Source organism: Balaenoptera physalus, assembly GCF_965194825.1.
Source record: "Balaenoptera physalus genome assembly, chromosome: 6".
In the NCBI taxonomy this organism is placed as follows: domain Eukaryota; kingdom Metazoa; phylum Chordata; class Mammalia; order Artiodactyla; family Balaenopteridae; genus Balaenoptera; species Balaenoptera physalus.
Window position 1 is genome coordinate 214124 of NC_138885.1, and position 17434 is coordinate 231557.

The window sequence follows — 17434 nt, forward strand, 5'->3', positions numbered from 1 at the left end:
TCTGGGTCATTCTACCGTGATGGCAGGGCTGAGAACTTTGTCCCATGAATCTCAGACTTCAGCTTGTATCAGAATTATCCAGAGTGCTTGTTAAAACACAGATGGCTGGGACCCCACCCCCAAAGTCTCGGTGGAGCCTGAGAATTTGCATTTTTAACAAGTTCCCAGGGGAGGCTGGTGTTACTGGTCTGGGACCACACTTTGAGAACCGCTGCCTTGGCTATGGAAGCAGCACTGCATTTGTGGTAGGAACGTCATTGAGGATGCTGCTTTCACCTCACTGGGTTCCCTTGATGAGGCCCCCTACCCCCCCACCCCCAAAGGAGAACATGGTCTCAAGGCAACGCGAAGCTGAACTTACGGTGAACAACTAGTATACATCTGTCCTTATAAACACTGAATTTGAGGCTGTTTCCTTTTTGCTTTGTTTGGTTGCTAGGAAGCTCAGAGCCAGATCTGTGGCCCACTTCTGGTAACTGAAAGGCTTGGAAATGAAAAGATTATCAGGCGTCTTCAAAGCAAAACTAGGCGTTGTCTAATCACAGCCTTCTGGGTTAGCTGATTCTGTGGATCTCTGGCCTTTTACGTCTTTGAGCTATTTTGCAACTCTATAAATTGCAGACAACTGATGTCCTGTCCAAAGGCATTTGAATCCACAGTTCTATCTCTTCCTTTGCATTTGCATGACTATCAGTTATCTACAATTTATACATAATTGTTTTCAGCCAGTTTTGCATCTATTTGTAAATTCATTTTACCATTCTGCCTTATACGTACAGTACTTTGAGTTCTCCTGTGAACCAGTGGTAATATCTTACTGGTTCTCTCATTACTTAGGTACAATGTTTGGCAGGTATTCATTTTGTATTTGCCCGTGAGTTATGATTATACTCTGTTAAAAATGATCATTTAACATAACCACCCACCAATTCTCCCAAAGTTGATCCCGGGGGAAGAAAGCCAGGGAAATTGCTCCTGTGACAGGCTTCTGGGGGCCCATGCCACCTGGGAGGGCATCACCCGGGGAGGTCTGGAGCAGACCGGAAATTGAGCCAAGGTGACTGACACCCATGAGGTCAGCAGTCACCCCACATCTGGTTTGGGGAACACAGAGCAGACCACACTAACCCGGAGCCCCAACCTTCAGAGAGAACCCAGACCCTTGAGGCCCACAGACCTGAGCTCCAATCTGCCTCACCACACACTCGCTGCCCGAGCCCGGTTCCTCAGCTCTTTTGGGGGAAACAGATGCCTTCCTCCTGAGGTTGTCCGGGGGAGGAGGAGATCAACCTCACACGGAAAGCCCGGCCCTCAGTGGGTGCAGGGGAATTACAGCTCCCTCCTGCCGTCCTCCCCAAGCCCTTTCTGGTTTCATCCTGGCAGGGGGAGGGCAGGCCAGGCTGGGTCCTCTGAATTGCCGGGCAGTTTTCAGCTCCAGGGACTGGCGGATGCGCGTGGTTTGAAGGGGCCCTTGGGTTCCCAGATGGCTGATGCCCAGCTTTTGTGAAGCGCAGGGGTCTCTTTCCAGGCATGGGTAACAACCAGGCTCAAAGCATCAATATCCTCCTCGACACCCTCGTCCACACCATGTAAAGTCCCCTGGTGATCTGTCCCACTTCAGAGGCTCTGATCCTGCAGTGGACATCAGAATCACCTGGGAGGTTCTAATTCAATCATCCTGAGCCCCAGGAATCCGCATGTGAAGACCTCCCTACAGGCGCTGCTGTATGCGTCATTCGGCTCTGCTTTGAGAATCTTCGCACTGCACCTCCCCACAGCGAAGGCCCCTGCTTCCGGGCTCAGACCAGCCTTGGGCTCCCAGGAGCACATTCAAGATGGTGGTGAGAGGCCAGGGAGGTCACAGTGGGGGGCAGCTCCTCCTGGTGCCTGGGTGCAGATGGCTCCCCCCACCCCGGGCAGACAGTCGGGAGAGCAGGAACCTGTCTGATTCCTGACTGCTGGACGCCTGTGCCCGCAAGGGCTGGGCAAGGCACAGGCGTCCACAAGCGTCTAAGGAATGGACGAACGTCCCAGCCTCCGGCCCCTTCCCTTCCCCATCACCCATCCCTTGTAAATGGGCTTTCGCCGTGATGCCCACTTGACTTCTGAACCCCACACTAAGGTCCTGGCCTTCCGGTTCTCTGCCACCAGCTCTGCCTTGGTCCCAGCAGGAGTCACTCCGTGCTTCACTGAATGCACAGCAGTGCTGCCAGGCGCCCGGCTCTGTCCTCGGTTTACAAACGAAGCGGCAGAGCAGGGAGAGGCAGGTTCCTGGAGTCACACAGCCAGGAATGGAGGGGCAGGGAGGCTCCGCCCACCTGCCTGTCTCCAGGGCATCCGCCCCAGCTTCCTGGAGGAGCGTGTCTGGGGGGCTCTGGAGGTGGAGAGCCCCGGGAGGGACAGGGAGGCTGTGGCCCCGGGCACGGGGAGGGGAGGGCGATGGAGGAGAGCCGCCATGGGCACACAGGGCGGGGCCTGGATGGGGCTCCCACAAGGACAGTGAAGGCATCCAGGTGTCCAAGGACCAGGTGTGTGCATCCTTCGAGCAACGTGGGACTTGAGACCCCCTTGGATATTCCCGAGGCTTCACCCCAGCTCTCACAGTGCGCCCTGGACCTTCTCTCTTCCTGAAACTCCCCTGGGCACCCAGGCAGGGTTCTGCCACCTCTGGGCGCCGGCCCTCCAGATCCCCACCATGGACGTGGCTCACCAGGCCCCCGGACGCCCTTGGGACAGTGACACGGCCCTGAGGGCCCTGCGCAGACGAGCACGGTTTGCCCCTACTCTGAGCTCTCCCGCACCTGGGGGCTGGAGGGTGAGGGGACCCCACGGCCTCGCTGCTTCTGAAGAGGCCCCAGCGGCTCAGGCACACCTCCTGGGGGCAGACGGCGCATTTCCCCACTGTGGAAACACACGGGAGCCTCTTCCCTCACTTTGGGAGAAGGGGCTTCAGGGCTGAGGCTGGCCAGGTCAGCCAGGGCACTGGCCCATGGCCCCAGTCCACGAGGCCGGATGACCCACGTCCGGCTGGCCAGACAGATGGGAAGGGGGCCAGGGTGTCTGGCGGGCTTCCTGAGCTGGGGCATGTCAGGCCGGGCCCACAGGGACACTGGCCTGTGCTGGCAGAAGGCCGGGCGGGAGCGGCTGGTGGGGGCTGGGAGGGAAGCGGGGCCCCCCTACAGCTGGTTCACACCCATGCCCTTCCCATCAGCCAAGTAGGGAGAAGAGGCTGGGAAGGGGCCGTCCAGCCCTGTGCTGGACACACAGCAGGCGCCGTGCGCCGCAGGGGTCGAGCAGGGTTGCTGTCCCACAGCAGAGACGAGGAACCCAGGCCCCAAGAGGTGAAGTGGCATGCAGGGTGACAGCAGGACTGGCAGAGCTGAGATCCCACCGCCGGGCTGACCACTGGCGGTAGGAGGCCTGGATGCTGACCCCACACGGCCTCTCTCACGTCCCGAGCCCTGTGCCATGGCCACACTCTCCCAGCCCTGGCCTCGCCGTCTGGGCACAGACCCAGGGGGCCAGTGTGTGAGGAGCACATGGTGGCGGTGTGCCCCTTAGGCTGGTACATGGTGGAACACTTTTAATTGTAACAGTTGTACATTTTTAAAAAGAGAATTTAATACGCATTAAAAGGTTATAGAAGAAGCACATCACAGCTGTGACTTTGAGGGTTACTACTGTTTAGGATGAGGCTAAGTTAAAAAAAAAAGTCAGTTGAAAAAATAGGGAACCCTCACGCACTGTTGGTGGGAATGTAAGTTGGCGCAGCCACTGTGGAAAACGGCATGGAGCTTCCTCAAATAATTAAGCTAGAGCCGCCATATGACCCAGCAATCCCAGCCCTGGACACACACCCAAAGGAAATGAAGTCACTATCTCAGGAGCGATCTGCACCCCACACGCACTGCAGCGTTATCTGCCACAGCCAAAGTATGGAGACAGCCTAAGTGTCCATCAAAGGGTGAACGGGTAAGGAAAAGTACAGTGAAATATTATGCAGTGAAGTATTATTCAGCCTACTGGGATTCCCTGGCGGCCCCGTGGCTAGGACTCTGCACTGCAGGGGGCACAGGTTCGATCCCTGGTCAGGGAACTAAGATCCTGCGTGCCACGCCGCACAGCCAAAAACAAACAAACAAAAGGAAATCCTGCCATGTGTGACAACACGGACGAACTTAGAGGACGTTATGCTCAGTGAAGTAAGCCAGACACAGAAACACAAATACTGCTATCATCTCCCTGGTATGTGGAATCCAAAAAAGTCAAACTCACAGAAGCAGAGAATAGAATGGTGGTTACCAGGGGCTGGGGTTGCAGGGAAAGGCGGAGAGGTGGGTCAAAGATTCCAGAGCTGCAGTCAGGTATGATGAATAAGCCTAAGAGCTAACGTACAGTGTGCTGAAAAAAAGTCAGCCAATTGATTTAAAGGAAAAAATATTAAGGAAACCACAGTACATAAGGTACATGGTGCAAGCGGGCTGGAGGGACTACGGCCGGGGGAGCAGGGGGTCTGTGCGGCCCCCTGGCTGCTTGCAGGGACCCCTTTTCTGCTGCTCCAGGGTGTGAGTGGAGGGCCTCAGACCCGACTCCCCACAGGCTCCTGCTCTGAGTGCGGGGAAGGCTGCACAAGTGGAGCAGGAAAGGGAGGGGGGCGTCCTGGTCTGGCCTCCCCTGGGGCTCTGGCTCGGAAGGGACGAAGCACAGAACTCGGGTCACTGTGGGGGGCTGGGAGTTTTAGACCCAGAGCAGCAAAGCTCAGTGCCTGAGCCGGGGTTGAGGGGAACCCATGAGGTAAAGGATAGGGGAGCTTTGTAAACAGAGCCACTAGGGAGGGCTCAGCGCCTCTGGGAGGGCAGGGCTGGAATGAACGTAAACTGGCTGCTGCAGGGCAAGCAGGCCCCAAGGCATCCCCCCAACCCTCCAACATCTCTGAAGTCACCTGCTGACACTGACTGCCTGGCTGGAGGGGAAGGGATGGAAGGGTGTGCAAGTTTAAGTAGGGAAACAAGAAAAGACACCATGGGACCACAGACGTCATCTGGAGGGGCCAGGGGGGTGCCTGCCTGGTGCCCACGGCACAGCATGGCATCCTCGGTTGAAGTGAAGTGTGGTGGAGACGGACTGAGCTTTGGACACGCCACTTACCTCTACGAGCCTCACTTTCCTCATCTATAAAATGGGCATAGTAACGTCCCCCAGGATTTTGGTGGGAATTAATGATTTGTGTTTGCAGTGGATCTTTTTTTCCTCCTGGTTATTTTTTTCCTTTTTTCCGTCCTTCCTCCTCAGATTACTAGTTCACAGTCTCCGAGGAGGGCAGGAAATCTTACGATCTCCCTGACTTGGGTTTCCAAAGGTCCCTGGGGCAGGGGGATAAAGAGGAATTCTGGTGTAATCAAAACACTTGGGAGAAAACAGAAAAAGAGCAAGACTTCCCCCAGACTAGGGAGACAAGGGGTGACGTGATGAGCAGGAACACAGAAGGTTCCAGAAAGAGGCATGAGTGCCCTGCTGCCCACTCGCCCCAGATGGCAGGAAAGCCCAGAGGAGAAACGGCTACAGGAACACGTCCAGATGGGCAGGACCGACAGCCTGTTTCCTGGCTGCATCATGCCTCCTCTGCCTTCTGAGCCCACCCCCAGGGGCAACCTGGGGCGGTCTCCTTGGCTTTGCAGTATTTACGGTATTTAGGCGTTGCCCTGCTTGTGATGGCTGGACCACACACAGAGGTGGTCAGCGTGGGTTAGAGGAACTGAAGGCCCAGGGTGGCGACGGCGTTTAAAAGCATGGCACAGGAGGGACAGCAACGAGTCTGGGGGCGTTCCTGTTTAAAACCAAGAAGCACAAACCGTTCCACAGAACTATCCTGGGGAGTAGTGGGGTGCCCACCCCCTAGAGTATTCAAGCAGAGAGGGTCATGCAATTAGGAGGCTGCCTGGGACGAGACGAAGGACCCTGTGAATGTGAGGCTGAGCGCCGCTTCCCTGGGGCAGGCTGGCTCTTTTCCCTCCAGGAGTCTCGCTCAAGGTGGCTTCTGAGCACCGGACGCTGAGCCTCCCCTCCCCCGACTGTACAAACTGCACCCGGCCCAAAGAGCCCTCCTAGTCCTCCCTGGCTGAAACGCTGCCTTTCACACTGCCTCTCACACTAAATAGACATTAATTGGTATCAACAGTCTCTCTCTTCCTCTTTTTTTTTTTTTTCAAATGCCAATCTTTTCTTGGGAGGGTGAGAATATCAGTCCCTCACAGCTCAGTCTGGATTGTAAAATAGACAATCCTCAGGATTTGCAGTCAAAAGATATGGGCTGAGAGTCCTGTTTCAGCTCTGGGTGATCCTGTGCCTCTAATAGCCTCAATTTCCTCATCTGTGAAGTGGGGATGACAATGGGACTTACTGAACAGGTTGTTTTAAGAACTGAAAAAATATGTCGAAAACACGAACATGAACATAAGTTACTTGTTTCTGAAAAACGAGCCCAGATCAGTAGTGCCAAGGAAAGGGTGAAGAGAGCTAGGCTCTGGGCAGGGGAGGGAGGTCCCAGGTTGCCTGGCTGCCAGTGGCCCTCAGGAGCCAGGAGAAGCCAGAAAAGGACTGGAATGTTTGTTAGAGAAACTGCATTAAAAGCCAAAACGTAAGACACACTGATAGCAGTGCCACCACGTGGATGAACCTTGGAAACATTAGTGGAAGGAGGTGACACAAAGGTCACGGACTGTAGCTCCATTCGTTGTGAAATGTCCAGAGTCAGCGAAAGCATACAGACAGGGAGTGGATGCATGGTCGCCAGGGGCGGAGGGGGGGCAAGATGAGGAGTGACCACTCAACGGGTACAGATTTTATTTTGGGGCGATGAGAATGCTTTGGAGTTACCTAGAGGTGGTGGCGGTTGCACTGTGAATGCACCAAACGCCACTGAGTTGTTTGCTTTAGGATGGTTAATATTGTGAATTTCACCTCACTAAAAAAGCACTGCCCCCCCCCCGCCACCCGCTAGAAGCCAGCCCATGTTCTTTGGGAGTGGGTAACCAGCTGGCAGAGACAAAAGGAAAAGGGGATGCTGTGTCCCCATTTTGAAGGCGAGGACACAAAGGTCCAGAGAGGATCAGGGTCTTGCCCAAGGTCACACGGCCCTAAGTGACAGAGCAGCACACCTGCCCAGGTCTGTCCAAACTGCTAAACCCACATCTTTCCTGCCACTGCACTGTCTCTCGGGAACATTCTTCCTTAGGGAGAGGAAAAGCCCTTCACCCAGCCAGCTCTGAGGGGGTATCAGCTTCTGAAAACAGAGCAATAAATAGCTGGGTAGAGCACGCCACGCAGCTATCAGGGTGACCCTGAAATGTTCCCACAGAACGTTCCGAAGGCCGTGGCCACCTAACCCGGAACAGCTGAAGAGGTGATTTTTTATGCGTGGTGAGTGCGCCGGGCTTGGCGCCAGCTCGGTGAGCGGCACCTCCTGGGACTCTTCTGGCGCTCAGACATTAACCTCCGCAGGGAAGGCCGGGCAGCTTAACCATTAACCTACACCCCCCACAGAGCGTCCGCTGGCCCCTCCCCGCCTCAGGCGCCAGACAGAGCCTTGCTGGGGACGGAGGGCCTGTGGGCCCTGGCGCCCAGGACTTCAGGAGTCGTGCCCCTGAGAGGAGGTCATGGGGCCGGACCCCCCCAGGCGGCCTCAGCCCCGGCCCGCCCCCGCGACCTGGTCCTGATGGGCATCCGCGGGGCGGAGCCTGACCGAGGGCTCTACGCCTTTGCTGTTTCTCCCGTTTCCATTCTTTGACGGAATCTCCCCCCGCGGCCACCACGTCGGTTCTAAGCTCCACGATGGGTCTTGTGGCTCAGCTTTCTCAACCTGTCAGCGGAACAGGCCTGAAGATTTTCCCGGGAGTCCGGGTCCTCAGAAGACTTCAGAAGACTCAGAAGTCTTCTGGCTCAGGGGCTTTTAAACCAGGTTTTCAAAACAACAGACCCCTTTTCCTAAATGAAAATTGCAGAAGGCCAAAATGCAAAACAGATCCACGCGGCCTGAGCCTTTGTGCTGGGACGGGGCCGGCCTGGCCCCGTTCACCCCCCTGCGCGGCCCGGCCAGACACACTTGCAATTACTGCGTGTGCCGCACAGCCCCATCGCACACGAGGAGAGCGAGGTCTCCCCCGGGAGCTCACGGCAGAACCCGGCAGGAGTCCCACTGCGCCTTCTCAGCCCTGGGTGCACAAGTAGGACCACATGGGAGCCCCTGGGGACAGAAGATGGCTAGACCTGCTCCAGGCCGGTCAACCTGGGCACATGCGCAGCCTCCCAGGAACTGCAATGTGAGGTCGGCATCCACAGGGTGACGGGCCCCCAGGTCAGGCTCTGGGGAGCACTCCCCATGGGTGACGCGGCTACACTGCTCACCCCGGCTGGTCTGTGACGAGCTGCGCAGGCCGGGGGCGTCCACGTCCTCCGCCGCAAAGGCTCTGCTTCACCTCCCTCTCTCTCCTTCAAGTCTCCTCTCTTCCTGCTCTCAGTCAAACGTCTGCACTCACTCATTCACCCAGTAAGTCATCAACAAACACACACCAACTACTAGGTCTTGCAGGCCCTGTGCCCCGCGCTGGGGAAGAAGAGGAGAGTGACACAGTCCCTCCCAATCCAGGAAACACAACCCTACGATGCAGTGCAGAGGTGCCAAGAAGGAGAGAAACAGAGGGTCCTGCAGAAGTCCGGGTGGCCAGCTGCACAGGGAGAAATCGTTCCTGGAGGAGTCTGAAAAGGAGAGTGGTTGGCAGAGTGGGAAAGAGGGAATGGTGCTGAAGCAGCGGGATCAGCATGTGCAAAGGCCCAGAGGCATGAGAGAAGCAGACACAGTCAGGAAGTTGTAAGCGATCTGGTTGAGCCAAGTGGAAATGTTTGGGATGGATGTGTGGACAAGGGAGTGAGGAGCTGAACCTCATCCTGGAGCCACTGGGGAGCAACAGGACATTTAAACACTTCAGACGCTCATTTTTAAAATAACCGTCTGTAACCTCTCAGTGTGAACTAAAGTTCACCATCATCTCTCCCAGTGGCTTGCCATTCTAGGCTTTATCCCTCAGGCCTGAATGCAAGTCCCACGCCCTGTCACGGGAATTTTTGGCATTCACCTTGGGGACATGCAGACAGCTGTAGTTTCTGGGGTGGCAGGAGGGTCCAGGAAGTCAGGAGGCTGTGGCTCAATGGTGGGCCCCTGTGAGCTGTAAGACTACTGTCTGGCTCCCCCAAAGCACCTGCCACAGCCAGCAGAGGGGAAGGAAAGGCTCAACCTACGGAAGGAAGCTGTCATCCTGCCCCGTCCCTCATGCAGAGGACGGGTGACTCGACTGAAGCCCATCGCAGCACCCACACTGCTGGGCCTCTGCCGCCCACGGCACCATCTTCCTCCTGCCCCTGGCTGCTCCTGACGGACAGAAGATGGCTAGACCTGCTCCAGGTCGGTCAAACTGGGCACATCCGCAGCCTCCCAGGAACTGCAATGTGAGGTCGGCATCCACAGGGTGACGGGCCCCCAGGTCAGGCTCGGAGCCCCCTCGGGGGTCCGAGGCCGCTCCTGGGCCCTCTCCTCCTCCCCTTCCCTCACCCTCTCCTCCTGCAACCTCAGCCTCAGTTGCCAGCCAAACAGAAGCGTTCCCCAGCCCGGCCCTCCTCTGAAGCCTCCACTCCGTGTGTCTAGAACTGAACTCACGACCTTCATCTCTTTTCCCCCAGAATACTCCCCCCTCCTCCCTGGAGGTGCTGCAGCCACCTTACGACCAGGAGGCGAATGCCACACATTGAGCAGAAAGACAGGAGGAATCCGGATTCTGAGGGCACCTGGGAACTCTGTGCCAGCTCTGCAGCTTTTGTGATGTCTAAGAAACCAACCCCTATTTGATGATGCTCGCTTATCAAGTCTCTGCCTCATGTGCAAAAACACATTCCCAAGCCATAAGAGAGGAGTCCAAGCTCCTCCTTTCTCACCATTCTCACCTCACAACAAGAAGTGCTGACTATTTTTTGAATGAATGCTTTCAATTTCACACCAACCCCATAAAATAGATGTCGAAACTGAGGCCCAGAGACATTAGGACTTGTTCAAGATCACACAGCCTAATTTAAAAGCCTGGGCTCCCCCTTCCCCCTCTCCTCCCCTGCACCCCTCTTCCTCTCTCTTTCTTTTGGAAAATACAGAGATGGGGCTGCCTTCCCCTTGCAGCCACACACACACCGCTGCCATCGCCACCAGAGGGCAGACAGTTGTCTTCAGGGAGCGAGAAGCGCGACAGGAAGGGAAGGGAGGGGAGGGTCTGGCGGACATAGCTGAGAGGACAGCGGCACAGCGGGAGCAGCGGTTTGGGTGGCGGCCAGGTTCCTGGGAGGGTTGAGCACGGTGGGAGGGGGGCTGGGAAGCAGTCACCGGCCTGGGCATGGGGCACGAGAAAGTGGACGACCAACAGCCCAAGGATTGCAAGAACAAAGGCCATGACTTGGAGATACGCGTACTGCAAAAGGATCTCTCTGGTCTGTACACCAACAAGCCGGATAACCTAGATGAAAAGGATCAATTCCCAGAAACACACGGCCTACCAAGACGGAAGCGTGAGCAAGTAAAAACTCGGAGCAGACCTCTAACTAGTCGGGAGATGGAAATCTGTCATAAAAAATCTCCCAACAACAAAAGCCCAGATGGCCTCACTGATAGTCTACCAAACATTTAAAGAGGAATTAACACTAAGCCTCCTCAAAGGCTTCCAAACAACTGTAAAGGAGGAAACACTTGCAAAATCATTCTATGAGGCCAGCATTACTCTGATACCAAAGCCACACAAGGACTCTACAAGAAAAGAAAACTACAGACCAATATCCCTGATGAACACTGATGTAAAAATTCTCAACAAAATACTAGCACATTGAATTGAACAGCACATTAAAAGAATTATACACTATGACCAAGTGGGATCTATTCCTGCGATGCAGGGATCGTTTGAAATGTGAAAACTGCTCAATGTGATACACCACATTAACAAAACGGAGAACAAAAACCACAGTATCATCTCAGCTGATGCAGAAAAAGTATTTGACAAGATTCAACACCCTTTCATGATAAAAAACACTTAAACTAGAAATAAAAGGAAACTATCTCAATATAATAAAGGCCATATATATAAAGGCCACAGTGAACATCATACTCAATGATGAAGCCTGAAAGCTTTTTCTATAAGATCAGGAACAAGACAAGGACACCCACTTTTGCCACTTGTATTCAGCATAGTACTGGAAGCCCTAGCGTATAGCAAGTAGGCAAGAAAAATAAATAAAAGGTGTCCAAATTGGAGGAAAGAAGTAAAATTATCTCTGTTTGCAAACGATGTGATCTTATATGTAGAAAACCCTAATGAGGCCTCAAATGGGCTCACCAAAGTGACAGGGTAGATATAAAATCAACACACAAAAATTAGTTGCATTCCTATACACTAGTGAGGAACAACCTACAAAGGAAATTATGAAACAAATCCATTCACAATAGCATTAAAAAGAATAAAATACTTATGAATAAACCTAACTAACAAGGCGAAAGACGTGCACACTGAAAACTACCAAACACTGCTGAAAGAAATTAAAGACACAAATAAATGGAAAGACATCCTGTATTCATGGCTTGGATGACTTAATATTTTTAAGATGTCAATAGTACCCAAAGTGATCTACAGATTCAATGCAATCTGTATCAAAATCCCAATGACAGGGAGTTCCCTGGTGGCCTAGTGGTTAGGATTATGGGCTTTCACTGCCATGGCCTAGGTTCAATCCCTGGTCAGGGAACTGAGATCCCGCAAGTGCATGGCACAGCCAAAAAAAAATAATAATCCCAATGACAGAAATATTTTATTTAATATTTATTTATTTAATATTATTTTCAGAAATAGAAAAATTCATCCTAAAATTCTTAATGGAATCTCAAAGGACCTGGGAATAGTTAAAAACATCTTGAAAAACAACAAATTTGGAGATCTCATACTTCCTGATTTCAAAACCCATTTGAAATCTACAGTAATCAAAACAGTGTGGTACTGGCATAAAGACAGACATATAGACCAATGGAATAGGAAAGAGAGCCCCCAAATAAACTTTCACATATATGGTCAAGTGATTTTTTACCAAGGTGCCAAGACCATTCAATGGGAAAAGGACAGTCTTTCAACAAATGGTGCTGGGAAAACTGAATGTCCATGTGCAAAAGAATGAAGATGGAACTTTACCTTATACCACACATAAGAATTAACTCAAAACTGGACCAAGGACCTAAATGTAAGAGCTAAAACTATAAAATTCTTAGAGGAAGTTTCATGAGATTGGATTTGGCAATGCTTTCTTGGATATGACACCAAAAGAACTGACAACAAAAGTAAAATTAGATATATTAGGTTACACATCAAACTTAAAAACTTGTACATCAAACGACACAATCAACAGAATGAAAAGGCAACCTAGAGAACGACAGAAATTATTTGCAAATCATATATCTGATAAAGGGTTAATATCCAGAATATATAAAGAACTACAACTCAATAACAAAAAACCAAACAACCCTATTTAAAAATGGTCAAAGGACTTGAAAGGACGTTTCTTTAAAGAAGACATATAATGGCCAAGAAACACAGGAAAATATGCTCAACATCACTAATCATCATGTAAATGCAGATCAAAACCTCAATGAGATACCATAAGCCAATCACAAAAAGACAAATACTGTATGATTCCAGTTATTTGTGGTACCTAGAACCATTCAATCCATAGAAACAGAAAGTAGAATGATGGTTCCCAGGGGATAATGGAAGAGAGGAAAAGAGTTGTTGTTTAATGGGTATAGTGCTCCAGTTTTGCAAGATAAAAGGTTTCGGAGATTGGGTGCACAGCAATGTGAACTTAACATAACTGTACTGTACACTGAGAAATGGTTAAGTTGATGAAATTTACATGTTTTTTTAAACTACATTTCTTCAAAGAAGACATACAGATGGCCAACAGGCACATGAAAAGATGCTCAACATCACTGATCATCAGGGAAACACAAATCAAAACCACCACAAGATATCACCTCACACCTGTCAGAATGACTATTATCAAAAAGACAAGAAATAACAAGTGTTGATGAGGGTGTGGAGAAAAGGGAACCCTCGTGCACTGTTGGTGGGAATATAAATTGCTTCAGCCACTGGGGAGAAACTATGGAAAGTCCTCAAAAACTTAAAAAATAGAACTACCATATGATCCAACAATTCCACTCCTGGCTATTTATCCAAAGAAAACAAAAACACTAATTAGAAAAGATACATGCACCCCTATGTTCATTGTATTATTTACAATAGTCAAGATACAGAAGCAACCCAAGTGCCCATCAACAGATGAATGAACAGATAAAGAAGACGTGGTACATATATACACAACTGAATATTACTCAGTCATAAAAAAGAATGAAATCTTGCCAGTTGTGACAATATGCATGGACCCAGAGGGTATTATGATAAGTGAAATAAGTCAGACAAAGACAAATACTATACGATTTCACTATGATTTCTATGATTTTATAGATGTGGAATCTATAAAACAAATGAACAAACATAACTAAAAAGAAACACATTACAGAGAACAAACAGGTGGTTGCCAGAGGGAGGCAGGGTGGGGGAGGAAAGAAATAGGTGAGGGATATTAAGAGATACAAAGTTCCAGCTGCAAAATAAATGAGTCACCGGTATGAAATGTACAGAGTGGGGAATACAGTTAATAACTATGTAATATCTTTGTATGGTGACACATCATAACTAGACTTGTCTTGGTGATCATTTTGAAATGTATAGAAATATTAAATTACTATGTTCTGTATCAGAAACTAACATAGCGTTGTAGGTCCATTATACTTCGAAAACGAACAAACAAATTCATAGACAAAGAGATCAGATTTGTGGGTACCAGAGGCCGGGCTGGGGGGAATTGCAGGAAGGTAGTCAAAAGGTACAAACTTCCAGTTATAAGATAAATAAGAACTAGGGATGTGATGTGCAGCATGATAAATACAGTTACCACTGCTGTGTGTTATATGTGAAAGTTGTTAAGAGAGCAATCTCAAGAGTTCTCGTCACACCATTTTTTCTATTTCTTTAACCCTGCATCTATAAGAGATGATGGTGTTCACTAAACTTCTTGTGACAGTCACTTCATGATGTATGTAAGTCAAATCATTATGCTGTGCACCTTAAACTTATACACTGCTGTATGTCAACTATATCTCAATAAAACTGGAAGAAAAAGAAATAAAAACGGTTAAGACAGTGAAATTTATGTTACATGTATTTTACTACAATTAAAAAAACAAAGCAAAACACTGACAACATCAAATGTTGTCAAGGATGTGGAGCTACAGGAACCCTCATTCACTGCTGGTGGGAAATTAAAATGGTGCAGCCACTTGGAAGACAGTTTGGCAGCTTCTTACAAAACTGAACATGCTCTCACCATACGATCTAGCAACCATTCTCTTTGGTATTTATCCAAATGAATTGAAAACTTATGTCTGCACAGAACAACTTGATTTAGAATTGCCAAAACTTGGAAGCAACCAAGATGTCTTTCAGTAGGAGAATGGATAAACTGTGGCACATCCAGACGGTGGAATATTCTTCAGCTCAAAGAAGAAATGAGCTCCCAAGCCATGAAAAGACATGAGAAAAACCTTAAATGTATATTACCAAGTGAAAGAAACCAACCTGAAAAGATTACACACTGCATGATTCCAACTATATGACTTTCTGGAAAAGGCAAAACTATGGCGAGAGTAAAAGGATCAGTGGTTGCCAGGGGTTAGAGGAGAGAGAAGGCTGCATCGGTGGAGCACAGAGGGTTCTCAGGCCAGAGAGACTACTCTGTACGGTGGTATAATCGTGGATACGTGCAATCATACATTTTTCAAAGCCCACTGAATATGAACACTACGGGTGACCCCTAATGTAAACTGTGGACTCTGGGTGACGATGGTGTGTAGGTTCATCAGCTGTAACAAAGGTAGCACCTGGTGCAGGATGCTAACGGTGAGGGAGGCTGTGTGTTTGGGTGGGAGGGAGTAGCAGAGAGTATGTGGGAACGCTCTGTACTTTCCGCTCCACTCTGCAGGGAACTGCTCTAAAAAATAAAGTCTATTAAAAAGAAATTCACATCACATAAAATGAACCATTAGCCATTTTAAAGTGTACAATCAGTGGCATTTAGTACATTCACAGTGTTGTGTGACCGGCACCTCTATCCAGTTGTAGACATTTCACCACCACCAAAAGGCAGTTCCTACACAGTTACTCCCCAGCCCTGTCCCCTGAGCCCCTGACAACCACGAATCTAACTTCTGTCTCTATGAATCTGTCTAATCTGGACATCTCATACAAGTAGAATCATATAACACATGGCCTCTTACAACAGACTTCTTTCACTTCACGTTTTTTAAAATTTATCCACGTGGTAGTATGTATCAGTACTTCATTCCTTTTTAAGACTGAATACTGTTCTGTTGTACGTACAGATCACATCTTCTTTACCCATTCATCAGCTGACAGACACTTGGGTTGTTTCCACCTGTTGGCTACTGTAACCCGTGCTGCTAAGACCTTGCCTGTACAAGTCTTTGTCTATCTGTAAAGGATTCTTCTCTTAATGCCACATCCCTCCCTGCCCTTAGATGAGTGAAAGCAAAGCAGATAAGTGAAGGAAGGGAATAGAAATAAAATTAACATGTAAATATCAAATTAATAATATTTACAGTCCTGACTAATAATAACAAATATTTAAATTAATAATATTTAAGAAACACCTGTATTAACATACTTTATCTCATATATCTTTATAATTCTGATGTAGACTTTATCACCTGCGTTTTATAGATCAGTAAAGGGAGACTCGGAAGGTTAAATAATTTGTCCGTGTTCACACAGCCAGTGAGGGTCAGCCAGCAATGGACTCCAAGTTTTCCAGACCCCACGCTGCCTCTCCCATCAAACTAGCAGTAGAAGTGAGAGAATGGGTGAGAAGTACACCGCCTTGATAAGTAACTCTCACCAAACGCTTACCTTGGTGAAGTCATCATGCAGAAGCTAATGGTTCAAAAACCCTGGCTGTAACCACAAACTCAGAGAACCAAAGACAAGCGATGATGTGGTTTCTCTGGGTGTGTATAGACTGGTCACCAGGGTCACTCCAGGCCCTTCCCCTCAGCTTAATCTCTGAAAGGACGCAGCTGCTCCAGCCCCTACCTGCCCCCAACCCAGTGGACCTGGACGCAACACACATCCCAGAGTGGGCCCAGGTGTGCACGTACCTGGGGCCGGGTGCCTGGTCCTCTCCTCGGCGAGTCCCTGCAGACACTGGTCCCGCTCTTCCCGCAGCACCTGCAGCACAGCGCACAGCCGAGGGAGGGCTCCCACCTGCAAGCCCAAAGCCAAGAATGCTCGTCACTGCCATGAAGCTGAGTCTAGTACGCAGGGCAGGGCCAGACAATGGAGACTCAAAACGAGGAAGACAAACCAGTGAATATAACAAAAAAAGAGCATGCTCACAGATACAGACAACAAACTAGTGGTTACCAGCAGGGAGAGGGAAGGGGGGCAAGCTAGGGGCAGGGCAGTAAGAGGTACAAACTGCTAGGTATAAAATAAGTTACAAGGATACGTTGTACAACACGGGGAACAGAGCCCATATTTTACAATAACTATAAATGGAGCATAACCTTTAAAAATTGTGAATCCCTAATTGTACACCTATAGCCTATACAGTATCGTACAGCAACTATACTTCAATAAAAAAGACTTGTAAAAAAAGCAATGTAAACTAGAGACTTTGGTTAACGTATCAATATTAGCTCAACGATTGTAACAAATGCACCACTTTTATGCAAGACATTAGTAATAGGAGACACTGGAGAGGAAGGGTTGAGGGGGTATATGGTCATTCTTTGTACTTTCTGCAGAATTTTTCTGTAAACCTAAATCCTCTCAACAAAATAAATTATATTAATTTAAAAAAATAAGTGGGAGGAATCAGTTCAGCTAGTTTAAAGACTCGCTGTATAGCTACAGTAATCAAAACAGCATGGTATTAGTAGAAGAATAGGCAACGGTGTTAAAGCGACTGGACAGCTACAGATAACAAAATGAACCTTGAACTAAGACTCATACCTTGTACAAAAATTACCTCAAAATGATAATGGACTTGAGCGCAAAACATTAAACTAAAACTTTTAGAAAAAACATAGAAAATCTTCAAGATGTAGGGCCAGGCAAAGATTTCTTATACTTGATACCAAAAGCACGATCCATAAAAAGAAAAACTGATAAATCAGACTTCACCAAAATTTAAAACTTTTGCTCCAAGAAAAACCATGTTAAGAGGA

At 49.3% G+C, this 17434-nt stretch overlaps 1 protein-coding gene across 2 annotated transcripts in view; it reads right to left on the reverse strand.

Annotated features, from left to right (window-relative positions):
- SCTR (secretin receptor) overlaps positions 1–17434 on the reverse strand; it is a 64950-nt gene that overhangs the window by 35918 nt on the left and 11598 nt on the right. Inside the window, exon 2 of one of the 2 annotated variants that reach the window (XM_082465987.1) lies at positions 16364–16469. In XM_082465987.1, coding sequence (XP_082322113.1) covers positions 16364–16469 — 106 coding nt within the window. Of the gene's footprint in view, positions 1–361; positions 2041–16363; positions 16470–17434 lie in introns of those variants that run through there. The other variant, XM_082465986.1, reaches the window with a different exon arrangement.